At 41.2% G+C, this 23,763-nt stretch overlaps 2 protein-coding genes across 3 annotated transcripts in view; one reads left to right on the plus strand and one right to left on the minus strand.

Annotated features, from left to right (window-relative positions):
* Positions 1-6,485: 6,485 nt before the first annotated feature.
* SENP8 (SUMO/sentrin peptidase family member, NEDD8 specific) lies at positions 6,486-21,158 on the minus strand. 2 transcript variants are annotated; one of them, XM_011375754.2, is made up of 3 exons: positions 21,014-21,148; positions 20,696-20,787; positions 6,486-8,208 (listed from the first exon to the last, which is right to left on the minus strand). In XM_011375754.2, the coding sequence occupies exons 2-3, from the start codon at positions 20,768-20,770 to the stop codon at positions 7,534-7,536; spliced, it is 750 nt and encodes a 249-aa protein (XP_011374056.1). In that variant the 5' UTR covers positions 20,771-20,787; positions 21,014-21,148; the 3' UTR covers positions 6,486-7,533. The 2 variants fall into 2 exon arrangements, with proteins under 2 accessions (XP_011374056.1, XP_011374065.1); XM_011375763.2 differs by lacking the exon at positions 20,696-20,787 and having other exon boundaries at positions 21,014-21,158.
* A 198-nt stretch (positions 21,159-21,356) lies between these two features.
* The window catches only part of MYO9A (myosin IXA), a 245,311-nt gene continuing 242,904 nt past the window's right edge, over positions 21,357-23,763 (plus strand). The window contains exon 1 of the mRNA XM_023521568.1: positions 21,357-21,773. The gene's annotated coding sequence lies outside the window, so the exon portion shown is untranslated. The remainder of the gene's footprint in view (positions 21,774-23,763) is intronic.

Consider the following 23,763-nt stretch of genomic DNA (forward strand, 5'->3'; position numbering starts at 1 on the left):
GCTCACTCATGTAAGCTAAAGGGCCACTTAGTGACTCATAAGTTCTTGTACCTACCAGAGTGCCCCATTCCCCTTTTGGGTAGAGACTTACAGACAAAACTTGGAGCACAAATTACCTTTACCTTAGGGAAGCCCACCTGTCTCACGCTGAGAGGCCAGCCTGCTTTAATGATGGCCGTGACTATGCCCAGGGAGGACAAATGGCATCTTTATTCTTTGGGAGAAAAACAAATGAATCCAACCAGTCTGCTAGAAGAGTTCCCTACTGTCTGGGCAGAAAAGGGGGGCCCAGGTCTAGCCAAAAATCATGCACTCATTGTAGTAGATCTGAAGCCAGGGGCCATTCCTGTCACACAAAGGCAATATCCAATGTCATGGGAAGCATGCCTAGGAATTCAGGACCATATCCAGCATCTGTGTGATGCTGGAATTCTAGTTGAGTGTCAGTCACCTTGGAACATTCCGCTCTTGCCGGTCAAGAAGACTGAAGGAACGATTACCGCCCTGTTCAGGACCTCTGTGCCATCAACAATGCAGCGGTCACCATCCATCCGGTAGTCACAAACCCATACACTCTCCTAAGTCTCTTACCTGAGCAAGCAAGCTGGTTCACATGCCTTGATCTTAAAGATGCCTTCTTCAGTCTCCGAATATCACCAGCCAGCCAGCCTTTGTTTGCCTTCGAGTGGGAAGACCCACACACCAGGAGAAAAATGCAATTGATCTGGACTCGACTGTCACAGGGCTTTAAGAACTCCTCCACTCTGTTTGGCAAGGCGCTGGCCACAGATCTTGCTGCCTTCCCTGGGGAGACGTTGAACTGCACATTACTTCAGTATGTAGATGACCTGCTACTGGCTAGCCCCACCAAAGGAGACTGCTAGAAAGGTACTAGAGCCTTACTGGACCTACTCTCTACCATGGGATACAAGGTGTCATGGAAGAAGGCTCATATCTGCAAACAGAAGGTCAAATACCTCGGGTTCATCATCTCAGAAGGTCATTGGGCACTTGGACACGAAAGGAAACTAGCCATCTGCTCAAAACACTAAGAAAGGAGTCTGTGAGTTCCTAGGGGCAGCTGGATTCTGTCGAATCTGGATACCAGGTGTCTCTGAGATTGCCAAGCCACTGTATGAGGCCGCAGCTGGGTCTGGTAAAGCGCCCTGGTTTGGGGCTCCAAACAAGAAAAAGCACTCAGAGAAATAAAGAAACTTCTAACCAGTGCCCCAGCATTAGGACTACCGGATGTGACACAGGACTTTAACCTCTTCGTACATGAGAAGAGTTACACTGCACTGGGGGTCCTCACACAAATAGTCGGGCCATGGCAGTGCCCAATTGCATATTTGTCCAAACAGCTAGATTTGGTGGCTGTGGGATGGCCACCATGCCTCTGGGCCTTAGCTGCCGTGGTAGTCCTAGTCAGAGAAGCAGACAAGCTTACGCTGGGACAAAATATAAATGTAAAGGTTCCCCATGCCGTAACTGCATTAATGAATAATCAAGGACATAAACAGCTGACCAACCCCAGAATGACTCATTATCAGGGACTGCTTTGCGAAAATCCACAAGTCTGTCTCGAAACTTTACAAACATTGAACCCTACTACACTTCTGCCCACTGAGGAGGAGCCTCCCAACCACAATTAGGAGGAGGTCACAGATGAAGTTTACTCAAGCAGGCCAGACCTGACAGATGTTCCTCTTCGGGACCCAGAATTCCCATTGTTCATAGATGGGAGCAGCTTCATAAAGGACAGTGCAAAGCCGGCTACGCAGTAACAACTATTGATGAGGTAATCAGAGGTGAGGCCCTGCCACAGGGCTGGTCAGCACAGAGGGCTGAACTATGGGCACTCATCCAGGCACTGCGACAGGCTGAAGGAAAACATGCCAATATCTATACTGACTCAAGGTAAGCCTTTGCTACCTTGAATATACATGGAGCCATTTATAAAGAAAGGGGATTACTGACAGTGGGAGGAAAGGAAATCAAGAACGAAGAAGAAATCCCCCAACTGCTAGAGGCAGTCTGGAAGCCTTTAAAAGTGGCAGTCATTCACTGCAGAGGCCACCAGAGGAGAACCAACCCTGTTAGTAGGGGAAACCGACTAGCAGACCAAGCAGCCCATCAGTTGAGTGTCGCAATGGGTCCTAAACCAATCTCCAAGGTCCTCCTAGCGCCAGAATTGCCTTTATCCCCAAAATATACTAAGGAAGAAGATCAATGGGCTTCAAGTGAAGGGGGATCCAGGAGGAAGGAGGGCTGGTGGGAGCTTCCAGATCAGAGATTCTTTGTTCCCGCTGCACTGGCAGTTCAGCTTATAAAACACCATGAATTAACTCACCTGGGGAAGACTTCTTTAGAAAACCTGTTAGGCCGCTAGTATTTCATACCCAAACTCCCAACCCAGATCAATGCTAGGTGTGTGACTTGTGCACAAAATAATGCTGGTCAAAGACCAAGGCCTAACCCAGGAGTGCAAACAATTGGAACTATGCCATTCGAAGACCTAGAAGTGGACTTTACTAAGGTCGAGCCCTGCAGGAGCCACCGATACTTGCTTGTGTGGATTTGCACCTACTCTGGATGGGTTGAAGCCTTCCCTACGTGCACTGAATGGGCACGAGAAGTAGCCAGAGCCTTATGGAGGGAAACTGTTCCAAGATATGGACTACCTCTCTCTATAGGATCAGACAATGGACCTGCCTTGTGTCTGAGATAGTCCAGACCTTGTCCAAAGCTCTAGGAATCAAATGGAAGCTCCACACTGCCTACAGACCACAAAGTTCAGGGAAAGTTGAACGTATAAACCAGACCCTCAAAACCACTCTAGCTAAGCTTTGTCAGGAAACCCAGTTACTTTGGGTAGATATGCTGCCTTTAGCTCTACTCTGAACGCGATGCACCCCAAGACCTTCAGGCTACACTCCTTTCGAAATCCTTTACGGGAGACCTCCCCCAGTGATAGGAAAGTTAAAAGAAACCCTCAATTAATGGCTGATCTAGAAGTGTCCCAAAACCTTCAGGCCTTAGGGAAGATCCTCTGTAGCATCACTCAGGAAACTTTGGAAAGAGCCCCTATCCCTTTAAGGAATTGGGTCCACCCCTTTTAGCCAAGAGATGCAGTATGGGTTAAAGAATGGAAAAAGGAGCCACTCCAGCCAAGCTGGACAGACTCTCGCACTGTTATATTAGCAACTCCCACTGCTATTAAAATTGCAGGTATCACCCCATGGATCCACCACATGTGGGTAAAGAGAACAGCACCTCCGGAAAGCCGGTAGACTTGGACTGCAGAGCCTCTTCCTGATCAACCGCTCCGAGTCACGTTCCAGAGGCAGCAGAAGTCCACCTGAGCTCGTCGGCCCTGCTGTGGCCACCCCAGAAGCTAGCCAGTCCACGCATGGCAGAAGCTCGAGGATCGACCATCACCACAGTCGGCTGAAAACGGCACAGACAGATTCCACCCACTCTCGTTAAGTAGGAAGACAACAAGCCCTGCTCCAGCCATAAGCTGGAAGCTGGCTGCTCCATGCACGGCCAAAGCCTGAGGAATTTCATCATGGGACTCCTTATAATTGGACACTGGGGAGGGAAGGAAATTAGGGCAGAGGACTGTGAGCTATGTATTCATGTCACCAAAGGAGGTAAGAGAATTTCCACTACCTTAATTTTCTATAGCTACTTTGAATGCCAGGGAACTCAGAAAGGGACTTGTACCTATAACCAGACTCAATATTCAATATGCGACCCAGGAAGTAATCACCCTTATGTATGTTACAACCCAAACAACCCTCCACTGAAACAGTTCTTGAAATAAGGGTAGCTCTGAGGGACCACGGGGGAGGATGGACAGACAGACCCATGTTGGCCCAGACTAAAGGAAAAGAAAATCTTAATCGGATAATCCTAAAGTCTGATGCTTGTGCTGCTGAGTCAGGGCCAATGGAAAGGAGATCCTGTAGATCTCTCAGCTGGGAAGAAAGTTACAGTACAGAAGAAAAGTATCTATGTCCCCACAGTTCCTCATGTGAAACAAGCTGTGCCTATTGGTCGTGTGTCCTATGGGTTACTTGGGAGAAAGACACCACCAAGAAAGAGGTGCATTTAAGAAAAGGGGTAGCCTTATCAAACTGTACCACACATACTTGCAATCCATTAATCATAGCCAACCCCTCAAACCCCGTTGGAGTTCCGGAGAAGTAATAACACTTGACATTGATGGGACAGGGGCTAAATCCCTGTGTTCCAATTCATATTTGTATTAGAGGTCAAGTACTAGCCCATTCAGCCCAAGTCTTTCAGGTTTATAAGTCCTTCTACAAGGAAGTAACTGAACTCCTACCCCCATTGCTACAATCAATCAAAAACTTATTATTTCTCAGAATGGCTGAATAGCTCACTCTTTGAATGTCACTTCCTGCTGTGTATGTGGGGGAACTCTAGTGGGAGATAGATGGCCATCGGAAGCTATTGAATTGGTTCCCAACCAGGCAATGCCAGATATAATGGCCCCATGAGGGCTTTACTGGATTTGTGGAAGCATGGCCTATATCCACCTCTCCACAAATTGGGAAGGAAGCTGTGTAACTGGCATGATAAAACCATCCTTTTTCCTTTTACCTCTGAAAACAGGGGAACAGCTTGGTCACCCGGTCCCACAACCCTTGCAAAGGGTAAAAAGAAAACTCCAAATAGGAGACTGGAAGGATGATGAGTGGTCCCCAGAATAATCCAATACTATGGGCCTGCCACTTGGGCAAAAGATGAATCTTGGGGATACTGTACCCCCAATTACATGTTAAACTGAATTATCTGACTGCAGCAGTTTTAGAAATCATTATGAATGAGACTGGGAGAGCCCTGACTCTTCTTGCACATCAACAGACTCAGATGAGAAATGCCATCTACCAGAACAGGTTGGCACTAGATTATATTTATTAGCAGCAGCAAGAGGCGTATGTGGGAAATTCAATCTCACCAACTGTTGTATGCAGATAGATGACAGGCAGCTGAAGATCTTGTCAAGCAGATGACAAAACTGGCACATGTGCCCATGCAAGTATGGCATGGATGGGACCCTGATAGCCTTTTTGGAGGTTGGTTCTCTACCTTCAGAGGCTTTAAGACCTTAGTTGGAGTAATACTCCTCCTCCTCAGTGCCTGCCTACTTCTGCCTTGCCTATTGCCTCTTGTTGTCCAGTTATCACCTCCCTCAGAGGATATAGTGGGGAAAAAAAAAAAAACCCAAAACCTGCAGCTAAGATCCTTTTGCAGTCCCTGGCACTGAGAGATCAAAAGGTAGATCATGAGGTTGATGCCCTATGAAGAATCTAAAGGGGCATCAAAAGGGGGTAATGAAGAGGAAATGTGAGGAATTTACATCAAAAAGGTAATCAGCTCTTTGTTCTGCTTCTGTAAATATGCTTGCTGTATGCAGGAGCTCATGCAAGAACTCACTTGCTCTTTGCTCGACATGTAACTGTACCCCTAGCAGCCACCCGCCCCCCCCACAACCTTGTAGTACCTCAGTACTTTGGCAGATCCCAGCTTCCTGTAACAATTTGTAATCAGCAGTAACCCATAACAACTCCTGCCCTTCCACCAATGTTACTACTTGCAACCATAGCAACTCCCTCTGCTTAAGCTCGAATCAACCAATCAGCTCGTGTAATAGACTGGTATATAAGGAATGTTGCAACATAGCTCAGGGGCCCAGATTTCAGAGCACTAGTTCCTCTGTGACTGCGTGTAATAGCTCCTAGCTCCTCTGTGACTGCGTTTAATAAACCTGAGTTCTCCTTCTCTCCAAGTTACTACTTGGTTCTTCACTGGACTGGTTTTGGGATTTTTCCACAACAAAATGTGTTGAAGGAGACAATCTGACATTTAAACAGACATACTTTGCATTACCAGAAAGACAACATTTCCCAGGGAGGATATGACACTTCCATAGTGTTATTTAAATAACATTGCTTATCATTATTTACAGTCATGGCCTCAGCAACCTGTCACTCCTCTTGCTGTCCCTCCCTATTTCACCTCCGTGGCTGATTGCCAGTTCCTAATCTCTTTTCTGCTCCTGTCTGTCTTCCATTAGGTCTCCTTTTTACCCAAAACATAGACTTCACATGGAAACTTTTTGTTGCTTTCTCTTTTTCAGTTTCAACTTGTGTTCACTCAGACCTGCTATGTAACTGCTACTTACTTACACTTACTGTGTTTTCCCTTCCTGACTAAAAGGAACTAAGTTAACCGCCTCTGTGGTCACTGAGTGGTGAGGTTATTTTGGGCCATAGGGCTGGGGGCAGGGTTAGGCTGGGGAGGTAGCTAAAATCAGTTTCATGGCTGAAGCTAACCTTTGGTTTTCAAGTCTCATATGCATCACAATCCAATTCTCATTAGGAATAGAATTAATGTGTGCACACAACACATCACTGGTTGTTATTTGAAACAACTCTGAAAAAACACATCAGTGATTTAGAAAGGGCAGCATTTCCTTTTACTCTTGGTTCCACATTTAAAAAATTACATTGTCTGAATTTTTAATTAAGTGAAAGGGTTGAGAAAGGTCACTTTTTCTCCTTGATATCTCAAAAACCAACTTTTAGTTTCTAAGTTTCAAAAAAAAAAAAAAAGTCCCCAAATCACCATCATATAACTGAAAACAATTCTGCCAGATTAATAAGAGAGAAGGAAAAACTATTTCTATCAGAAAGCAAAATATTTATCTGAAATAACATAACCTTGGGAAGTTATCAGCTATGAGTTTTAAAAGTATAGCACTATGGAAATAAGGAGGGTGTGCATGGATAACAAATGAGGTGAAAGAAAGCTATTATCAATCCAGAGAAGCAAACTGACCCACTCACTGAGCAAACTAAGAGGTCTATCACAGCCATTTAATTGAATGAAGCTACTCAGGATTCCCTCTTTCTTAAAGCATTCCAGGAATCAGATGGCAGAAGATGGGCTAACACTATCTTTATCAAATCTTTGCAAAGGGTATGCAGATAGCTGGGAAAACTTTGCATGGTGAATGGAAGAAATATCACAAAACTGAAAAATTGATTTTCATAATATTTAGATCTTGAATTAGGTTAGGTCATGATCTAGTAGCCAGTGGCTTGTACAATAAATTTTGGTTCTTCTATATAGTTTACTTCTTGCATTCCTCTAGATTTACAGTCTTAATTTGTTTTACAGGTCACTGCTATTCCTTTGAAATAAGCCAATGTGGCTAAGAAATACCAAAAAAAGGAATTAACAAATGTTAAGATAGCTTGGTTTTAAGGTTTTGCTGCATAACTTCAAGACATTTCCATAGAACATACTGTTTCTTAAGTTAGGGTTAAAGTGAAATTTTCCATTAGGATAATGCAGAGGATGACATTCCTGCAGGAAAAAATAAGAATCCTAAGTTCTCTCTACCAGGCATCTTCCCTCAGGCACTGAGACTGCAGCCATCCAATAAATGGGTACAGACAGAAAGAAGAGACTTCGAAAGTCACAAATATCCTTCAATAGCTAATTTTTAGCAAGTTTGGCAATAAGATCTTTCCATTCTCCTCTCTTCTTTGTGATGTATGTAGGAGTGAGTAGCTGCAATAGTGATTCTGGCTGTTGCCTAAAGAAGTTCTGGCATAAGGCCTCAGTGTTACATATCACGTACATCCCACAGTCATAGCTGTTTTGTTGAGCAGGGGCTTTCTCTTCCACAAAGGCCAGTTTGTCTCCCTTTCTGCCTAAGAAAGCCTCCAACTTCTCTGCTACCTGCTTTGCATGGATTGAGTTGCTTTCACTATGGGAATCATAATGAAAAAAGCTATTTTTATCTTGGAGATAAACCAGTAAACTCCAGTGGGTTCCCCCAGCTGCCTGGTTGGAATTATCATTGATGGCTAAAAATACAACTCTCTTGTGGGGGAGATCCAGGGGTTCAAGGAACATGGTGATCTCTGCTGGGTTGCTGGTGCACTTGATAAACTGGGTGACTTCGGGGCTGATGAAGCAGACGTCAGCAGAGCAATCATGAAACTGGCTGTTGGCAAAGTACTCAAAGGCAAACCCAATAATATGGTCATTGAGCCAGCTTGGAGGATCCAATAGAGAGACATCTGACTGCCGCAGTAGACTGTCCATGTAACTCAAGACTACAGGGTCCATCTTGTACTGACCAGCGCTGCTCAGAAATTCCAGAAGCTGAAGGAGAGGCAGAAGACAATAGTTACTGTTGAATACAATACTTGGCTGTCAAATGGGGATCATAAATAATAGCTACTCTTATAGAGTTTTGGTAAAGATTAAATACAATTGTAAACTGTTTAGCAACAATGCCTGGATAAGAGTAAACATTCAGGAAACTCTAGCATAAAGGGCTTTATGTTAACAGTTAGAATAAAAACTTTGGAAGTTCTCCATGGTGAAAAAGTAAGCATGGATTTTTAAATTTCCTTTTTAAATACAGAGATTGCTTAAAATCAGTAACTAATGTTTTACCAAACTCCATGGCATTAACCATATATTTGGCCCTTTAATGAATGAATATGCATGATAACAATGGCAAATTATTTTTTTATATTAAAGATGAATTTTCAAAGAGTCTAAAGAAAAATGTTACTAATTACCAAGGGAAATAGTTTCCATTTCAACATTAATTTTTAAGAGATAAGATAAAATATTGCTTCCTCATTCCATAATGGAAAGTGACAGTGACTGGAGTTGTAATTAAAAAGAAATGTAATTTCAAGAACAGAGCATCACAAAAGTACTATAAATGAAATTCATTCTTGATTGTGCCCAGCCAAGAACATGAGTGATATAACTGCCGTATCTTTGCCCAATTCCTATCTTTAACCTCAAGGAGTGAGATAATGACTGTGTAATTTTATAATGAAAGTTAGGACTTCTTTTGGTGTCGATAAGTAGTGTGGTAAGAATCAGGAGACAAGCATCTAGCCCTAGTTCTACTACTGACTTGCTAGTATCGGCTTGAACAAGTCATGTAAGTGATTTTGTCCTTGTTTTTGTTACCTGTAAAAAAAGGGCACATATCTGCTTTATATGCTTCAGACAGTTTGCAGAAGAGGCCAAATCATTTCACTTAAAGATTTTAAAATTGTTATACAAAGAAAATTTATGTTATTAATTGGATTTTATTAGTAAGATGATAAGACAATCTAGATAGAGCTCTAAACCAATGAAAGCAAATGAAGTTTGGAAACAAATATCCAGTTCATATCATCTTCACCAAACAAAAGCATGACTTAGAGTGGAGCAAGACAAGTCATATGATAAGATTAATATGCTCATGATCACCCGGGGTAAGGTGCTAACAAAGACAATGAGTGTGGTAAGGTAACAATATTCGAGCCTAACAGAGTTCATTGATGTGCACTGACTTGGCAGCATAACAATGTTTTTAAAAGTCACAAAGCAATAAACTGCCACACGCAGATTGACACTACATAGCAAAGCATATTGTAAGAAAATAATAATACTGCCGTGAAAGCTGGGCTAGAATTATGACTAATTTAATCAATTCGGGCCATTATGTCAGTTATTTAGCCACTTGGTTATACTATTAAAACAACAGAATTTTGTGACACAACAATTTTCATGTTATCAAAGCCCTGCAGAAAACCTATATAAAAAATAAATATACCTCTCAAAGAAAAAAGCTAAAGTAAATTAGGTAACTAAGAAGGACTAAAGAGGGGTTTATGTGCATACAGTATGTCATAATATGAACTATTTCAGGAACAACATAAGGCTGTTTAAGAGTGTGTGTATCTATCTATCTATCTCTATATAAAATAATGAATTAGGATTTTCTAAAGCAGAAAGAAAATAACTTGAACAGAAACATAAACTGGAGCCAGGAACAATGTTAACGAGGCATAGAGCACATTTGTTATGGGTGGGCCACAAATTGGGCTCTAAGCTGTTTGGCAGCTAACCAGAGAGCATTAAGTTAAACATTCACAATGTCCATAAGGTAAAAACAAAGCAATTGCCCAGGAGAAGAAAAAGCTTTCTTTGTATTAAGGTCAGACAGTTTTCTCTCAAAAAAGTTTTATTATAAAAGACATGGTGTATCATAATTAATAATTTCCCACAATGTCCTTATAATAGATGAAATAGTTTTAGAAAACTGTTTCTTATAACAATCCTTAATATCTACTGTAATGGCAAATAAGCAAATAGCAATCTAGTAAAGCAACTCTGTAGGGGCTAGGTGCTGCTGCTGCTCTGACTTAAGAGTATATGAATATGAAAAGGGAATGACTGCATGTGCATCAAGCAAGGCTCCCTCAATCACTCCCCCATGCCTTCAATTACTACTACATAGCTGTGAGTGCCAGGTTGTACTGCCTGGCAAATACCTGGAGACCTGCTCTCTCTGCTGCCAGACCTATATGAAATCAGACTCACATCTTAACAGCCACTCAGCTAGGGATAGAAGCCTACCAGAAGAATGTCCGAATAGAAGTATCCATAGGCACGGTCAAGATTTTCTTCAGAAAATAGTTTTGTCTGTTTGATTTTGAAAACATCTAACACACAGACAATGGGTCAATCAGGGACCCAATTCTATTCCATACCGCATGACTGCAATAGTTTAACCCTAATCATTCTAAAGCAAATGGAACCAAACTAGCTTTTGGTCAAACCATCCTTGGCCAAGGAAAAAACTCTAAATTTTACATGTGAAGACTTAATTTTAGACCCAGTTCTCTTACTCATACAGTTCTATGTGATCATAATTAAACTACTTAATTTCTTTAAACCTTATTTTCCCCTTCTGTAAAGTGAGAATATTAGCACATGACCTTTATCATAGGTTGTCAATGTAAAATGAAGAAACAGGTAACTAAAATTAAAAAAACAAAACAAAACATAAAGTATTTCCAAATATCTATTATGTCTTCAGGAAATTTATATTCCAATAATTGATAACTATATGTTTTTATGTGCTTCCTATGTACTAAGGACTGGAAGATCAGAATGAGAATGAGATAGTCATAGTTACTACCCTTAATCACCTTAAGCTTATTATGTTATAATGAACACAATGAACATATTACCTCTTTCAGTCAACAAACACCTACTGAGTACCTAATATTAGGTATTGTGGGAGATGTAAGGTGGCTTATATCTAATGAGAGAAGAAACCCATAAGACACAAATAAAATATATGCAAATTCAGAAAAGCGAACAATCATTCTTGGCTAAGTGGGTGAAAAGGAAGGAGAGCTCCGATCAAGAAAGATTCAAGGAGAAAATGGCATAAAAGTGGGCTCTTATAAGGCAGGTAGAGTTGGATGCATGAAAAAAGAAATTAAGAGGGCAAGGAAAGTGACTTTAACTGTGCAGTCCAGTCTGGCTGGAATGAAGTAGGACTAGGGGTGAGGCGAGGGTTATAGGAGTATTACTAGAAGCTAAGTGGTGACAGACTTAATTCCAGGTGAAAGAGTTCGGAATTTATACTGGAGAAAACGGGGAGCCATGAATGACTAGGTCAATGCTTTAGAAAGTTAATAATTCAGCCATAGCATACAGGATTAATTGGTAGGGAGAGAAATTGAGAGATAGAGATCAATTAGATTTTTATTGAAAGTAAAGGTAGGAAGACATGACCTAAATGGTAATAGGAATAGAGAGGTAAGAACTCTTGATTTTTTCCCCAAACTCATTTCACCATGGTAAACTTGTTTTTTTTTTTTTTGCAGAATATCAATTACTGTCTGTGCAGTGAAATTTGACATATGCTTGCTGAGTTATTAGATGACACTGGGATAACTTGTTAATCATTTGATGAAAAAAAGTTAGATCCCTACCTCATACCTTATATTAAATTACTGTATTTTAGATGGAGTAAAATTTAAATATAAAAAATTAAATGAAAATATGAGAAGAAAATAAGAGCTTAATATACTTATATGACTGACCAATAAACAGATGAAAAGATACTCAACACCTTATTAGTTCAAAAGTGTACTGGTACATGAAAATAATAAATATTTCATTTCCATACAATGAAATTTTTTTAGCCATTAAAAATAATGTAGATATAACTTTACTGACATAGAAAGATGTTCATGGTATGCTATGAAAAGGAAGGTTATATAAAAACTTGTACAAGAAAAATACACACAAAAATAATCAACAATGATAGCTATCAAAAGTTTAGGTAGTTTTAAAAATAAGATTATTAAGTTCTGGTCAAGATGGCAGAGTATAGTAAATGCTGTGCTCACTTCCTCCCACGACCACATCAAAATTACAACTAAAATACATAAAAACCATCTTTGAGAATCACCTTAAGTCTAGCTGAACAGAAGTCCTATAACTAAGGACATACAGAATAAGCCACGTGGAGACTGGTAGGAAGGATGAAGATGCATTTCGGGCTAGTCTCAGACCCGCACGTGGCACTTAAAAATCAGAAGGGATATCTTGGTTTCAGAGGTCTCTCCTGAAGAGCAAGTGGTCCAAGCCCCACACCAGGCTCCCCGGCCCAGGATTCTGGTGCCAGGGAGAGAAGTCCCCACTACTCTGGCTGTAAAAACCAGTGGAGATTATGGCTGAGACAGAGGGCTGCTGGAGTCCCAGGTGTTCCTGTTAAAGGGCCCAGGCATGGACTTACTGACAGACTCACTTATCCTGAGCTCCAGCGCTGGGGCAGCAGCTTGAAAGGTGCCAGGAACATATGGGGAAGAAGTGAACTGTCTGGCTTCAGAGAGAGGGCTGAAGTGCTGGCAAAAGCCATTGTTCCTTTGTTGAGCCCCTCTCCCACCTAGCCTCCACATACAGTTAAGTGCCATATTTGAATCTCCATCAACCTAGCTAATACTATTCACCCTGCCCTGGTGATTCTCTGAGACCCCTACTCCACCCAATTTGCAAGCCTACTCAAGCAGCTTACAGTGGCTTTTCCATACAAACAACATGTCTGCAGGCATTCCTAAAATCTCTCAAAAATTTATAAACCCCAAACAAGCAGCATCAGGCTTCAGGGTGACCTGTATCTCTTGTTAGGCAGCCCGAAGTCTGGTATTAGTGGCAGCTGGCCTTGGTTCACAGCTAAGAATCTTCAAGGCACCTCTAAGCCCAGCACAAGTGGCAACCATCTTCAGATGACTCTGTAGCTCATATCAAGTGGCCCTGGGCAAAGCACAGGAAGCAGCTGACCTTGGTCTGCACCAGAGGCCTTTCTAAGAGGCCCCAGAACCAATACACCTGGTGCCCAGCTTCAGACCACACCAGAGCACCACCCAACCATCTCCACAAATGATAAACCCAAAAAGCAGACTTGGCAGGCACCAGAGCCCCACTAAATTGAATCCTGTTCTGTAGAGTCAGCCCTGCATAAGAGCTTCCCCACTGTAGTCAAAGCCAGTACTCATAATCAGCCTGAGGGTAAATCCCTCCCATTGACATGTCAATAGCAATCAAGGCTCAACTACAACAGAAGGGCACGTACAACCCACACAAGGGACATACCTGGAGCACCTGGCTCAAGTGACCAGAGAGACTGCTATCACTGGGCCCCACAGGACACCTCCTACATAAGGCCACTCTACCAAAACCAGGAGATACAGCAGCTCTGCCTAATACATACAAGCAAACACAGGGAGGCAGCCAAAATGGGGAGACAAAGAAACATGTCCCAAATGAAAGAACAACATAAAACTCTAGAAAAAGAACTAAACAGAATGGAGACAAGCAATCTACCAGATGCTGAGTTTAAAACACAGCTTTATAAGGATGCTCAATGATCTCAGTGAGAGCCTAAAAAAAAAAAAAAAAAAGAGGAAACAGAAATGGAGATAGAAAACAAAAAAGAACCAGTCAGAAATGAAGAATACAATAACTGAAATAAAGAATACTTTAGAAGGAATCACCAGTAGATCAGATGAAGCAGGAGACTGAATCAGCAATTGGGAAGATAAGGTAGCAGAAAACATCCAATCAGAACAGTGAAAAGAAAAAAAAATCCTCCCAAATGAGGCTTAAGGGGCCTCTGAGGCAACACATAGCAATGTTCACATCATTGGGAACCAGAAGGAGAAGAGAGCGCAAGGAACTGAAAACCCATTTGAAGAAATAATGATGAAAAACTTCCCTAACCTGGTGAAGGAAATAGACATATAAGCCCAGAAACTGAAGAGAGTCCCAAACAAGATAAACCCAAGGAGGTCCACACCAAGACACATCATAATTAAAATGCCAAAGATTAAAGACAAAGACATAACCTTAAAAGCAGCAAGAGAAAAGCAGTTAGTTACCCGCAAGGGAGCTCCCCTAAGGCTATCAAGATGATTTCTTAACAAAAACTGCAAGCCACAAAGGAATAGCACAAAATATTCAAAGTGATGAAAAGCAAGGACCTACAATCAAGATTACTCTACCCAGCAAAAATATCATTTAGAATTGAATGACAGATTAAGCGCATCCCAGACAAGAAAAAGCTAAAGGAGTTCATCATCACCAAACCAGTATTACAAGTAATGTTAAAAAGGACTTCTTTGAGAAGAAAAAGATAAAAAATGTGAATAATAAAATGGCAATAACTACATAGCTATCAGAAATTACTTTAAATGTAAACGGACTAAATGCTCCAATCAAATGACACAGGGTGGCTGAATGGGTAAGAAAACAAGACTCTTTCTTACATATGCTGCCTACAAGAGACTCACTTGAGATTGAAAGACACACACAGACTGAAAGTAAAGGGATTTAAAATGTTTCGTGAAAATGGAAATAATAATAATAATAAAAAAGCACGGGTAGCAATACTTAAACCAGAGAAAATAGACTTTAAAACAAAGGCTATAACAAGAGACAAAGAAGGACCCAGTTATTCCACTTCTGGGTATTTATCTGAAGAGACCAAAATACTACTTGGAAGGGACATGAGAATCCATATGTTGATTGCAGCATTATTTACAGTAGTCAAGGTATGGAGGCAACCTGAGTGTCCATCAATAAATGAATGGATAAAGAAGAGGTAGTACATATATATAACGGAATATTATTCAGCCATAAAAAAAGAATGAAATCTTGCCATCTGCAACAACACTGATAGACCTAGAAAGTATTGTGCTGAGTGGAGTTAAGTCAGAGAAGCACAAATGCTATATGATTTCACTCATGTATCTAAAAAAAGCAAAATAAATAAACAAAGCAGAAATGAATTCATATATAGAGAACATTTTAACGAATGCCAGAAGGGAGAGGGGTTGGAGAGGATGGGTGATAAAAGGGAATGGAGTACGAAGTAGAAATTGGTAGTCGCAAAATAGTCATGGGGATGTAAGGTATAGCATAGAGAATATAGTCAATAATATTGTAATAACTATGTATGGTGTCAGATGGATATTAGATTTATTGGGGGGGATCACTTCATAAGTTTTAAAAATATCTAATCACTATGTTGTACAACTGCAACTAACATAATATTGCCTGTCAACTGTATTTGAAAAATAAAAAATTATTAAAAGAAAAAATAAGAGTAATACTTAACTTTTTTCCTTCTATGTTTTGATATTGTCTGCTTTCTTTTTTCCCCTTTCTTTTTATAATGAGCACATAAACAACAAATGCAGGTATTTCTAGTCAGAAAAAAAAAGATGTACCACCTCCCACTCTTACATTGACCTAAAATATTTCTGTTTCTTCAACTCACTAGTCTCACTTGGGTCCTTTGGAAAAAACAGAGTAAGTCTAATCTCTCTCCTGTAAACATTCAAACACAAAGATTTAAAAATAATCTGTTTATTAAAATTAGATTATGTACAACTTCTAATGTATGATTCCATTTTCAATTTCACAAAAAGAATTACATCCAAGACCAAATGTGCTTTTCATGGAAGCATAAGCAGAAAAATTTTCAGGAAGGAAGTTCAAGCCTTTTTTTTTTTTTGGTTTCAATTTCCCTCAATGAAACATTTCCTTTTAATGTAGCCTAAACCATTCAGATTTGTATAAAGAGGCATATAAAAATTACTAAGATTTATATATCCGTCTTGAGGGCAGAGATTAGATTTTACTCTTCCCTGTTACTTTCAGTGCTTGACAAACTGGAGAAGTTTCAATAAACGAAAATAGAGAAGTGCAATACATTTTCTTGAACAAAATAGAGAAGTGCAATACATTTTGAAAAAATCCTAAAAAACACAAAATTGTTATAAACATAGGAAGATTTCTCAGTTTTGTAAAGTAATTATAAATTTGAATAGTATTCTTTTATTATCACTATTTCACAAGTAGAGGAATTCAACTCTCAAAGTAGAAAACTACTTAGTATGATGATGATGCCCAGTAACTTTATTGTCATAAATTCCACTTGGTCCTGCCTTAAGGCCAGGAAGACTGTGTAGGTGAACTTCTGGGATTTCTTCCAGCATCAAGGCTCTTCATTTATTGCTCTGTTACTAGGCATAGCTATCAATGGGAAAGGTGTCATTGAGAATGAAAAGAATTTTATTCTCAGTCTAATATTTGTATCTCAAGGGTTCCATTTATAACGGTGTCACAATTTCTTTGACTATAAACTTGGTATAAACATGGGCTTTTGCTCAAATGGACTGTTTTGCCTAAAATTTTCTGAGAAATGATTTTACACAATAGCAAAATTTGAAATGACTGGGGTTGTCAAGGCAATATATCAGGGAGGCCATTATATTTAATGAGAGGTCTGAGCAAGATAATATTTAACAAAGAAGTGGACAGAATTTTATTTTAGTATACACGGTAACAAATAAAAGCTGCTAAAGGTATAGTTGAGCTCAAGTTATAATCTGCCAGATTTCAAAATAATCACTGTGTTGAGCACACAGTAGCTATATGCAAACACACAGTTTGAGAGTATGAAAAAGCCATCATCTTTTCATCTTATTTGTCCTGTATATTTCAAAGCCTAGTATAAGTTACTTTTTTCCCCCATAGGTAGTTAAGAGGTAGGTAAATTGTTATTACAAAATCCTAATTAATGGGTTTCAAAAATGTGCTTGGAACATAGTGGGGCTCAATAAATATTTGATGAATTAAAGAAATAATGAATTTATGTTTTACTGTACTGTGCTGATAGGAAAACAGGGTCTGATGGGACCCGATTTTGATGTATAGAATTTTTTGCCTTGCAATTTCTCTTTAAATACTAATTAACATGAATATTTGTGAGTTATCTGACCAAGTCTTAATTATATTATGCGTTATTAAGTAGGGCTAAACATTTCCAGCAACGATTTATATTGCTGCTCAAGTGCCAAGTTGCTGCAATAAACAGTTGTGAAAAAATTAGAGCCAAATAAGGCCAGAAATCGCCAAGCTATTGTTTTGATGGAATTTAACCTATCACACTACTCTGAGAAAGTATTTATTTGTTGGCCACCAGGGATGGCAGGCCTATGGTTTTTAAACTTATAACATAGATGTTCAAAAATAGTAACTATAATTGAGACAATTTTTAGTATCAGGACCATAATCTAGTGCTTTCATAAGAGATGAATGTGCAAGGGAGAGCCATTTAATTGGTAGTCAGAGAAAGGAAATTTTAGAGATTTTCTGTAATAAAATTCTTAAAAGCCTCATAAGTTTCAAGAATTCTCTCTTCTTTAAGATAGACCCGTTCTCCCCTTCCCCTACAAAGGGGACGGATGAACCTCAACCTCTGCATAAACCTAATTTTTGATCTGTACTAAACCGTATCACCACCCATATATAGATGGACATAAAGTCAATAAGACTAGTCATGCTGAAGAAAGAAGTCTCTCAGAGAATCTGGTTCAGAAAGTTAAGTAACTTTACATTACTCATTTGGATTAGTAATAATTGGATCCCAGATTCGATTTTTTTGAATAATAAGTTTAAACAAGTGCACAATTTGGGGACTAGTTAGGATTTGAGCAGTAAGTTTTATATAGCCTGATACTGATCAGTTTCCAAAGAGATGGGTTACCTGGGCCTTGAAGAATTCCTTTGCGTTTGCTAATACATTGTATTCTCTAAAGGGTTTAAGGAATTGGCAAGGAGAGAAGTCTAGAGCTTCAAAAGTCAGAAATGTAGGATATACAGGGGTAGATGAAATTTAACCAAGGAAGACTTAAGCAACATCTGAAAACCGATATATATGATAAAGCCATTGCTTATCATAAGTACTAACACTGTCACTTTGCAATACAAAAGAATGGAATAGCCTCTTAATCACGTAAAATGCTGATTGACTTCTGCACTAATGTACACGTCCTTGTTGAAAGGTATGTAATTTATTTCAATCTAAGTTACTTTAGACTGTCCAGTCACACTGGGGAAATAAAGTAATTCAGCAGACTCTTTAGAGATCACTTTATGATAAAGTTTAGCTTTAAAAAATCATTTAATTATTCATTTATAGGTCTAGTCTCCTCATTCCTATCTTCTCTTTTGATGATCTAACCTATATGTTACTGCTAGATAACAGAACTCTAATTACATTATTCTACTCCAAAAATTTTCACATCTCTCCATTATCTGCCAAAGCAAGTACAGATTACGGTCTGGCATTTAATGATTTCCACAAAAAGAGCTCAAATTATCTTTCCCGGTTTATTTCCTAGTACTGCTCCTACATAGCCAGCCACAAGCTCAATTCTCTGGCCCAAATTATTAGGCAACAGTGGATTAGTACTGGTTGCTGCCCCTAAGGTACTGAAGCAGCAGAAGAAAATAGCCAGTTTTCCACTCCAGCTCCAACAAAGAGGTTGAGACATGAACATTGCTCTAGTACCTTTCTGAAACACAGATTTAATCTGTCATGCTCTTGCTTAAAACCATTACTGTGAGCTTTTTATAAATCTAGGCTCCAGGGGCCAGGATGGGGCTAGAATTTTAAAGAGTCCATAGACATGGATTATTAAATAAAACTGCATTTTTTATTTTCAATATTCTCGTTGAAATTTGGCATTTTCTTCGATAAGTGTAGGCCATAATCCAGGGTAGTATTAGCAGTCCCTATGTCTTTTGTCACCAATAGAAATAGTTACTTTCACATCATATTAAAGTTGCAGGTATTTCAAAATATAATTTATATTCAGTATTTTGAAATTACACAATTAGATCTGTTGTCGGATGTTATTTAATGATAAAGAAGTACATATATAACTACATCATACAGTTCTAATATTTTAAAACTTTGAATAAAATTGATTCCATGTATGTTTTTATGTATTTTATTTTATACATTTAAAAACACTGATAGGGCCCACAGGCCAGGCTGCCAAAGAGGTCCATGGTGTAAAAGAGGTTAGTTTTACCTTCGTTATTTATACCTATTAATTGCTTATAATATATGAATGTTTTAGCATGGAATTCACAGCTCCTCAATCTCTTCATACCCACTTTATCATCTTTATCTCTGCCCCACCTCTACTCTCCATACTATGCTCTAGTTATACCAGACAACAGTGACTCTCTCTTATCTGAAGGCAGAGAGACAGGTTTTGGATTAACCCTCCTTCACAGACAGTAGCCCTGCACTGGTGTGGGTTTTGCCTTTACAGCCTTTCTCCGTCAGCTGAATTCTTCTTTTGAAGGTTTGTTTTCTCTAACGCTATGAGATCCTAATACGACTGTATCTTAAATATCTTTAAATCTCATTCCTACCTTAAATTATTGAAGAAATGAATAACAGAAGACAGATTCTAAATAGGCAAGACCTGTGTGTATTAATTTCTAGGGGAGTGAAGTTAGTCTTTGAATTTCATAAAAAGGCTTAGCTCTGATATTTTTTGGCGTAGAAATGAGGCTATTCATGAGGTATAAGGCTGGATCTACAGCTGATAAATCCTGGATAGAAGAGAGAGAATAGAGGCCCATAACTGAGGTGGACATGCTTAAGATTGAGGGATGGGACTGTGCTGAAGGAAAAGGCAGGAATGGCTTCACCCAATATTCAAAACTTTCATCACTCTGCTCAAGCTTCTCATTCCATCTCCAATTCTCCCTCATCAAACGGCTCCTATCTTAATGTTACAGGGACAACGTCATCACTTTCCTACCCCCCATCCCATTTCCCATCCTTTCTTTTTCTCTAGTTTAGTGGTTCTCAACCCTCAGCATCAGTCACCTCAGTAGAAAATACTGATGCCTGGGCTCTAATCCCAGTTTAATTTGTTTTGGGTGAAGCAAAAATATTGGCTTTATTTTTTTTTAAAAAGCTTCCCAGATGATTCTAATGTGCATACAAAGTTGAGTTCCATTAGTGCTCTTGATCCTATAGACACCCTCATCCATGTATTGTCCACTTCTCGGCTCCATGGGACACTATTATGTCTGTCTCCTATCTCTAAAGAAAACATTTGCAGCCTACATTCTCACTCGTCATCTCTCTCACCCTTTACGATGCTTTCTTAAAGTGTAGGCTACACAAGTATGGTTTCTATTAGCTATATTCTATTCTTTTGACTCTTCCAGACCAACACCATCATGTGCTTTTGTACCTGTCAGCCTTTCTGCTTGTCTCATATTTTTGACCAGCTACTGCTCACTAGCCTTTTAACACAAGTTAAGAGTGACCGAAATGTCGCCTTAGAAAGGGTTTCCTCACGTCCACCTACACAATCAGGGGTCCCTCTTCTACGCTGAGAGTATCTAGTGCTTTTGTTCTATTATAATTTTACTTTACTACCACTAAAGATTCTCTTACCGTCTTCCAAATAACACCACTCCAGAAAGCTGAGACTATTACATTCTCTTCTGACTTTCTGGAGTCCAAGGGCATGGAAATCAGCGAAAACTCTGAGGAATGAATGGAAAGGAGGACTAGGAAACGGAGGTCGGGGGCGGGGAAAGATGGGGGAGGGCTGTGCGTGTGAAAGGGGCGGGGCTAAGAGGAACGGTGCTGAGAACCCTGCGCCAGAATAAGGGGAGGGGGCACGGATACAACAGATCTGCGTGGGCAGCAAACAGGTCCTTTGCCGGAACGCACTGACGGACAAACCGAAGGGGGGAGGCGGCTTCTTACCTGCCTCGGGCCTCACCACCCCAACCAGCCTTCAGGCACCTCTGTATTGGCCGGAAAGCGAGAGCTACAGTCGCAAACTCAGAGTTTTCTATCCCAACCTTGCGACATTACTCTCCAGTATGGGGAAAATCTAAAGCAGAGTTTCCAGCTCTGCCGTAAGGTGAGGAAGAAAAGTTTGGGCGGGGCCGCCTGGGGCGGACGGAACGGGGCGTGCCCGCGCAAGCGCATTCTGCACCTTCTGGCCGCGTCACGTGCGGGGGCGGGGCGGGGCGGGCAGGCCGACTCAGGCAGGCTGTAGGGGGCGTGGGAGGTAAGTGCGCGCGCGCCTGCTCGTCTGCAGCCGAGGAGTCGCGCGGGGCGGGGCCGCGTTCGCGGGGTCGGCGGCGCGCGGGCCGGAGCGGACTAGGGGCCCGGCAGCGGTTGATGGAGGAGCTGAGAGTTTAGCAGCGGCGGAGGCATCGGCGGTCCCGGCAGGGGCGGCGACAGCGGTTGAGGCGGCGGTGCAACGCGTGCTCTCTGCGCGGGGTGCGGCGGGGGATGTGCCTGCCCAGGCCGGGCGGAGTCTCTCTGACAGGGCGGGGGATGCGCGGCGGCCGCTCTCTCGGACCCTGAGGCAGCTGGGCCCACCCTCCCGGAACCGTCCGACCCTCGCTGGCCTTGGCCTCTGCTCTTTCCTCCGTCCAGACCCTGTGGCCGAGGGTGGGAGGCGGCTTCCGTCGTAGACCAGGGGGTTGTGGTGGCCACCGCCGCGGAACCCGAGGTAAGACCCGCTCTAGCCACCCAGCGGCCCTGCTGTCCGGCCCGGCCCACGTCTCAGTCTCGCTCTTTGGCTCCTGTGGGGCTGCCTGGCCCCGCCCCAGAGGAGACGCCCCGCGAGCGGGTCTGCCCTAGAGCCTCCTTGATGCCCGATCACTGCCCTGGATCCCCTGTAGACCCCACCCATCGTATCTCCATTGGCCAGACATCATTCCGGCCCTCCAGCCGTGCCGGCGGTTCTGTCACGGCCCCCCCACACCCAGCACACCCCATTAGAACCCGCCACAGACTCTTAGGGGTCTTAATGGATCCTCTAGACTCTGTTACATCCCGTGAGCTGACCCGGTCATAGTTCTGAGACCCAGTCACCGCTACCCTGTAACGCTTTGCGACCCCTAGCTCAAAGGCAGATCCATTACTGCCCACCTCCCTTCCCAGCGGACCTCCCCTTCCACCCATCTCGCTCACCGCCAATCCGACTAGCTTTCCCTATCCAACGAGGCTTTCAGATAGTGTATTTCGTGACGCTTTTACCTCCCAGTAGATCTGATGTCAGCCCCTTTAGACACCATCAGACAGCGGTCTCTCTCCTTACCCCTCTCCCGCAGACCTTTTCTCTTCTAGCAGACCTTGTTTTCTTTATTCTTAGTCGTGATCCTTTCTTTGGTTGAAAGGACTTTGCCATGAAATCCTGAGAGGAAGTTTGCTTAGCCTAGTGTGTTCCCCACAGTGGAGCTTAAGGTGACGAACTGACACCCATGTTTGGAGAGTTTAGTCTGGTGGCTAAAGAAGAGAGGAAGAGGGAAGAGTATGGAAGGTCAGTGCAGGTGGTGTGTGTGCTGTTATAAGGTCATAGCCTGCTTCCCATCTCTTCTGTAGAACGCGTGAGGTAGTTGAGATCTGACATTTTAGGGACCTGTATAAGGATTAAATCACATTCCACTAATGGATAAAACTCTCCATGTAGTATCATTTGTTTTACTTTCTCACATATTTTTACAGATCTTTTGCACTGTTTTCGAAGGATACTGGGGACGTTTTTTTCATTTGCTGTTTTTGAATTTGCTGGAAAAGTGAAATTTTTAGCTTTCTTTAATCCCTAAAGATTTTAATATCATTTCAATAAATTTCTACTACCTGGTGCTGCACTGCTGTCTTGGTTTTCCAAGGAGCAAGTACAGTTATCATTCAGTGTTCACTGGTCATTACCAACAGCCTTCTCAGCGGTAGTAAAATATTGAATAAAATGTTGAACTCCTAAACTGTTAAGAAGGAAATGTAATGTTACACAAAATGATCAATGCATAATTTTAATGTTGATTTAGGGAAGAAGTATAGAGAGATTTTTGTAGTCAGTGCATTAAAATTTTTGTGTATGGAACTGAGAAGTGGGAAAATCATATTAAAATTATAAGTAATAGCTGGACATGAAGTCAAAAGGCCCAAAAGTATATGCAGTAAAAAGTTTCTTTATCTTCCGCCCATCTTTGTTTTTAAAATTTAATTTAATTTTTTTTGGCGAGGCAACCCTTGGTTGACCTCACACATTGTAAGGACCTTGTTAGCTTACAGTCCCTTATTTTTTATTTTTTACACCTACAGCACCTGGTCTTCCTAGGTGGTCTCCCATCCAGGTACTAACCAGGCCTGATCCTGCTTAGCTTCTGAGATCAGACAGTATTGGGTTTCTTCAGAGTGGCATGGCCATAGACTTCTTTCGCCCATCTTTAGAGGCAACTAGTATTTCCATCTTCATATGTGTCCTTCTTGTGATATTTCTAGCATGTACAGCCCTATACATTTATATTAAGACACTACAGACAATGCTTGTATACTGTACGCTCTGTCTGTAGCTTTTTTCACTTAATAATAGATTCTAGAGATCATTCAACAACAGTAGATATGATAGTGCCTCATTACTGACTGGATAGTATTCCGTTTTAATGATTTTGAAGTATTTTAAGTCTTTGCATTTGCAAACAGTGCTGCATGCT

The sequence above is a fragment of the Pteropus vampyrus genome, unplaced genomic scaffold (genome assembly GCF_000151845.1).
Source record: "Pteropus vampyrus isolate Shadow unplaced genomic scaffold, Pvam_2.0 Scaffold10, whole genome shotgun sequence".
Lineage (NCBI taxonomy): Eukaryota > Metazoa > Chordata > Mammalia > Chiroptera > Pteropodidae > Pteropus > Pteropus vampyrus.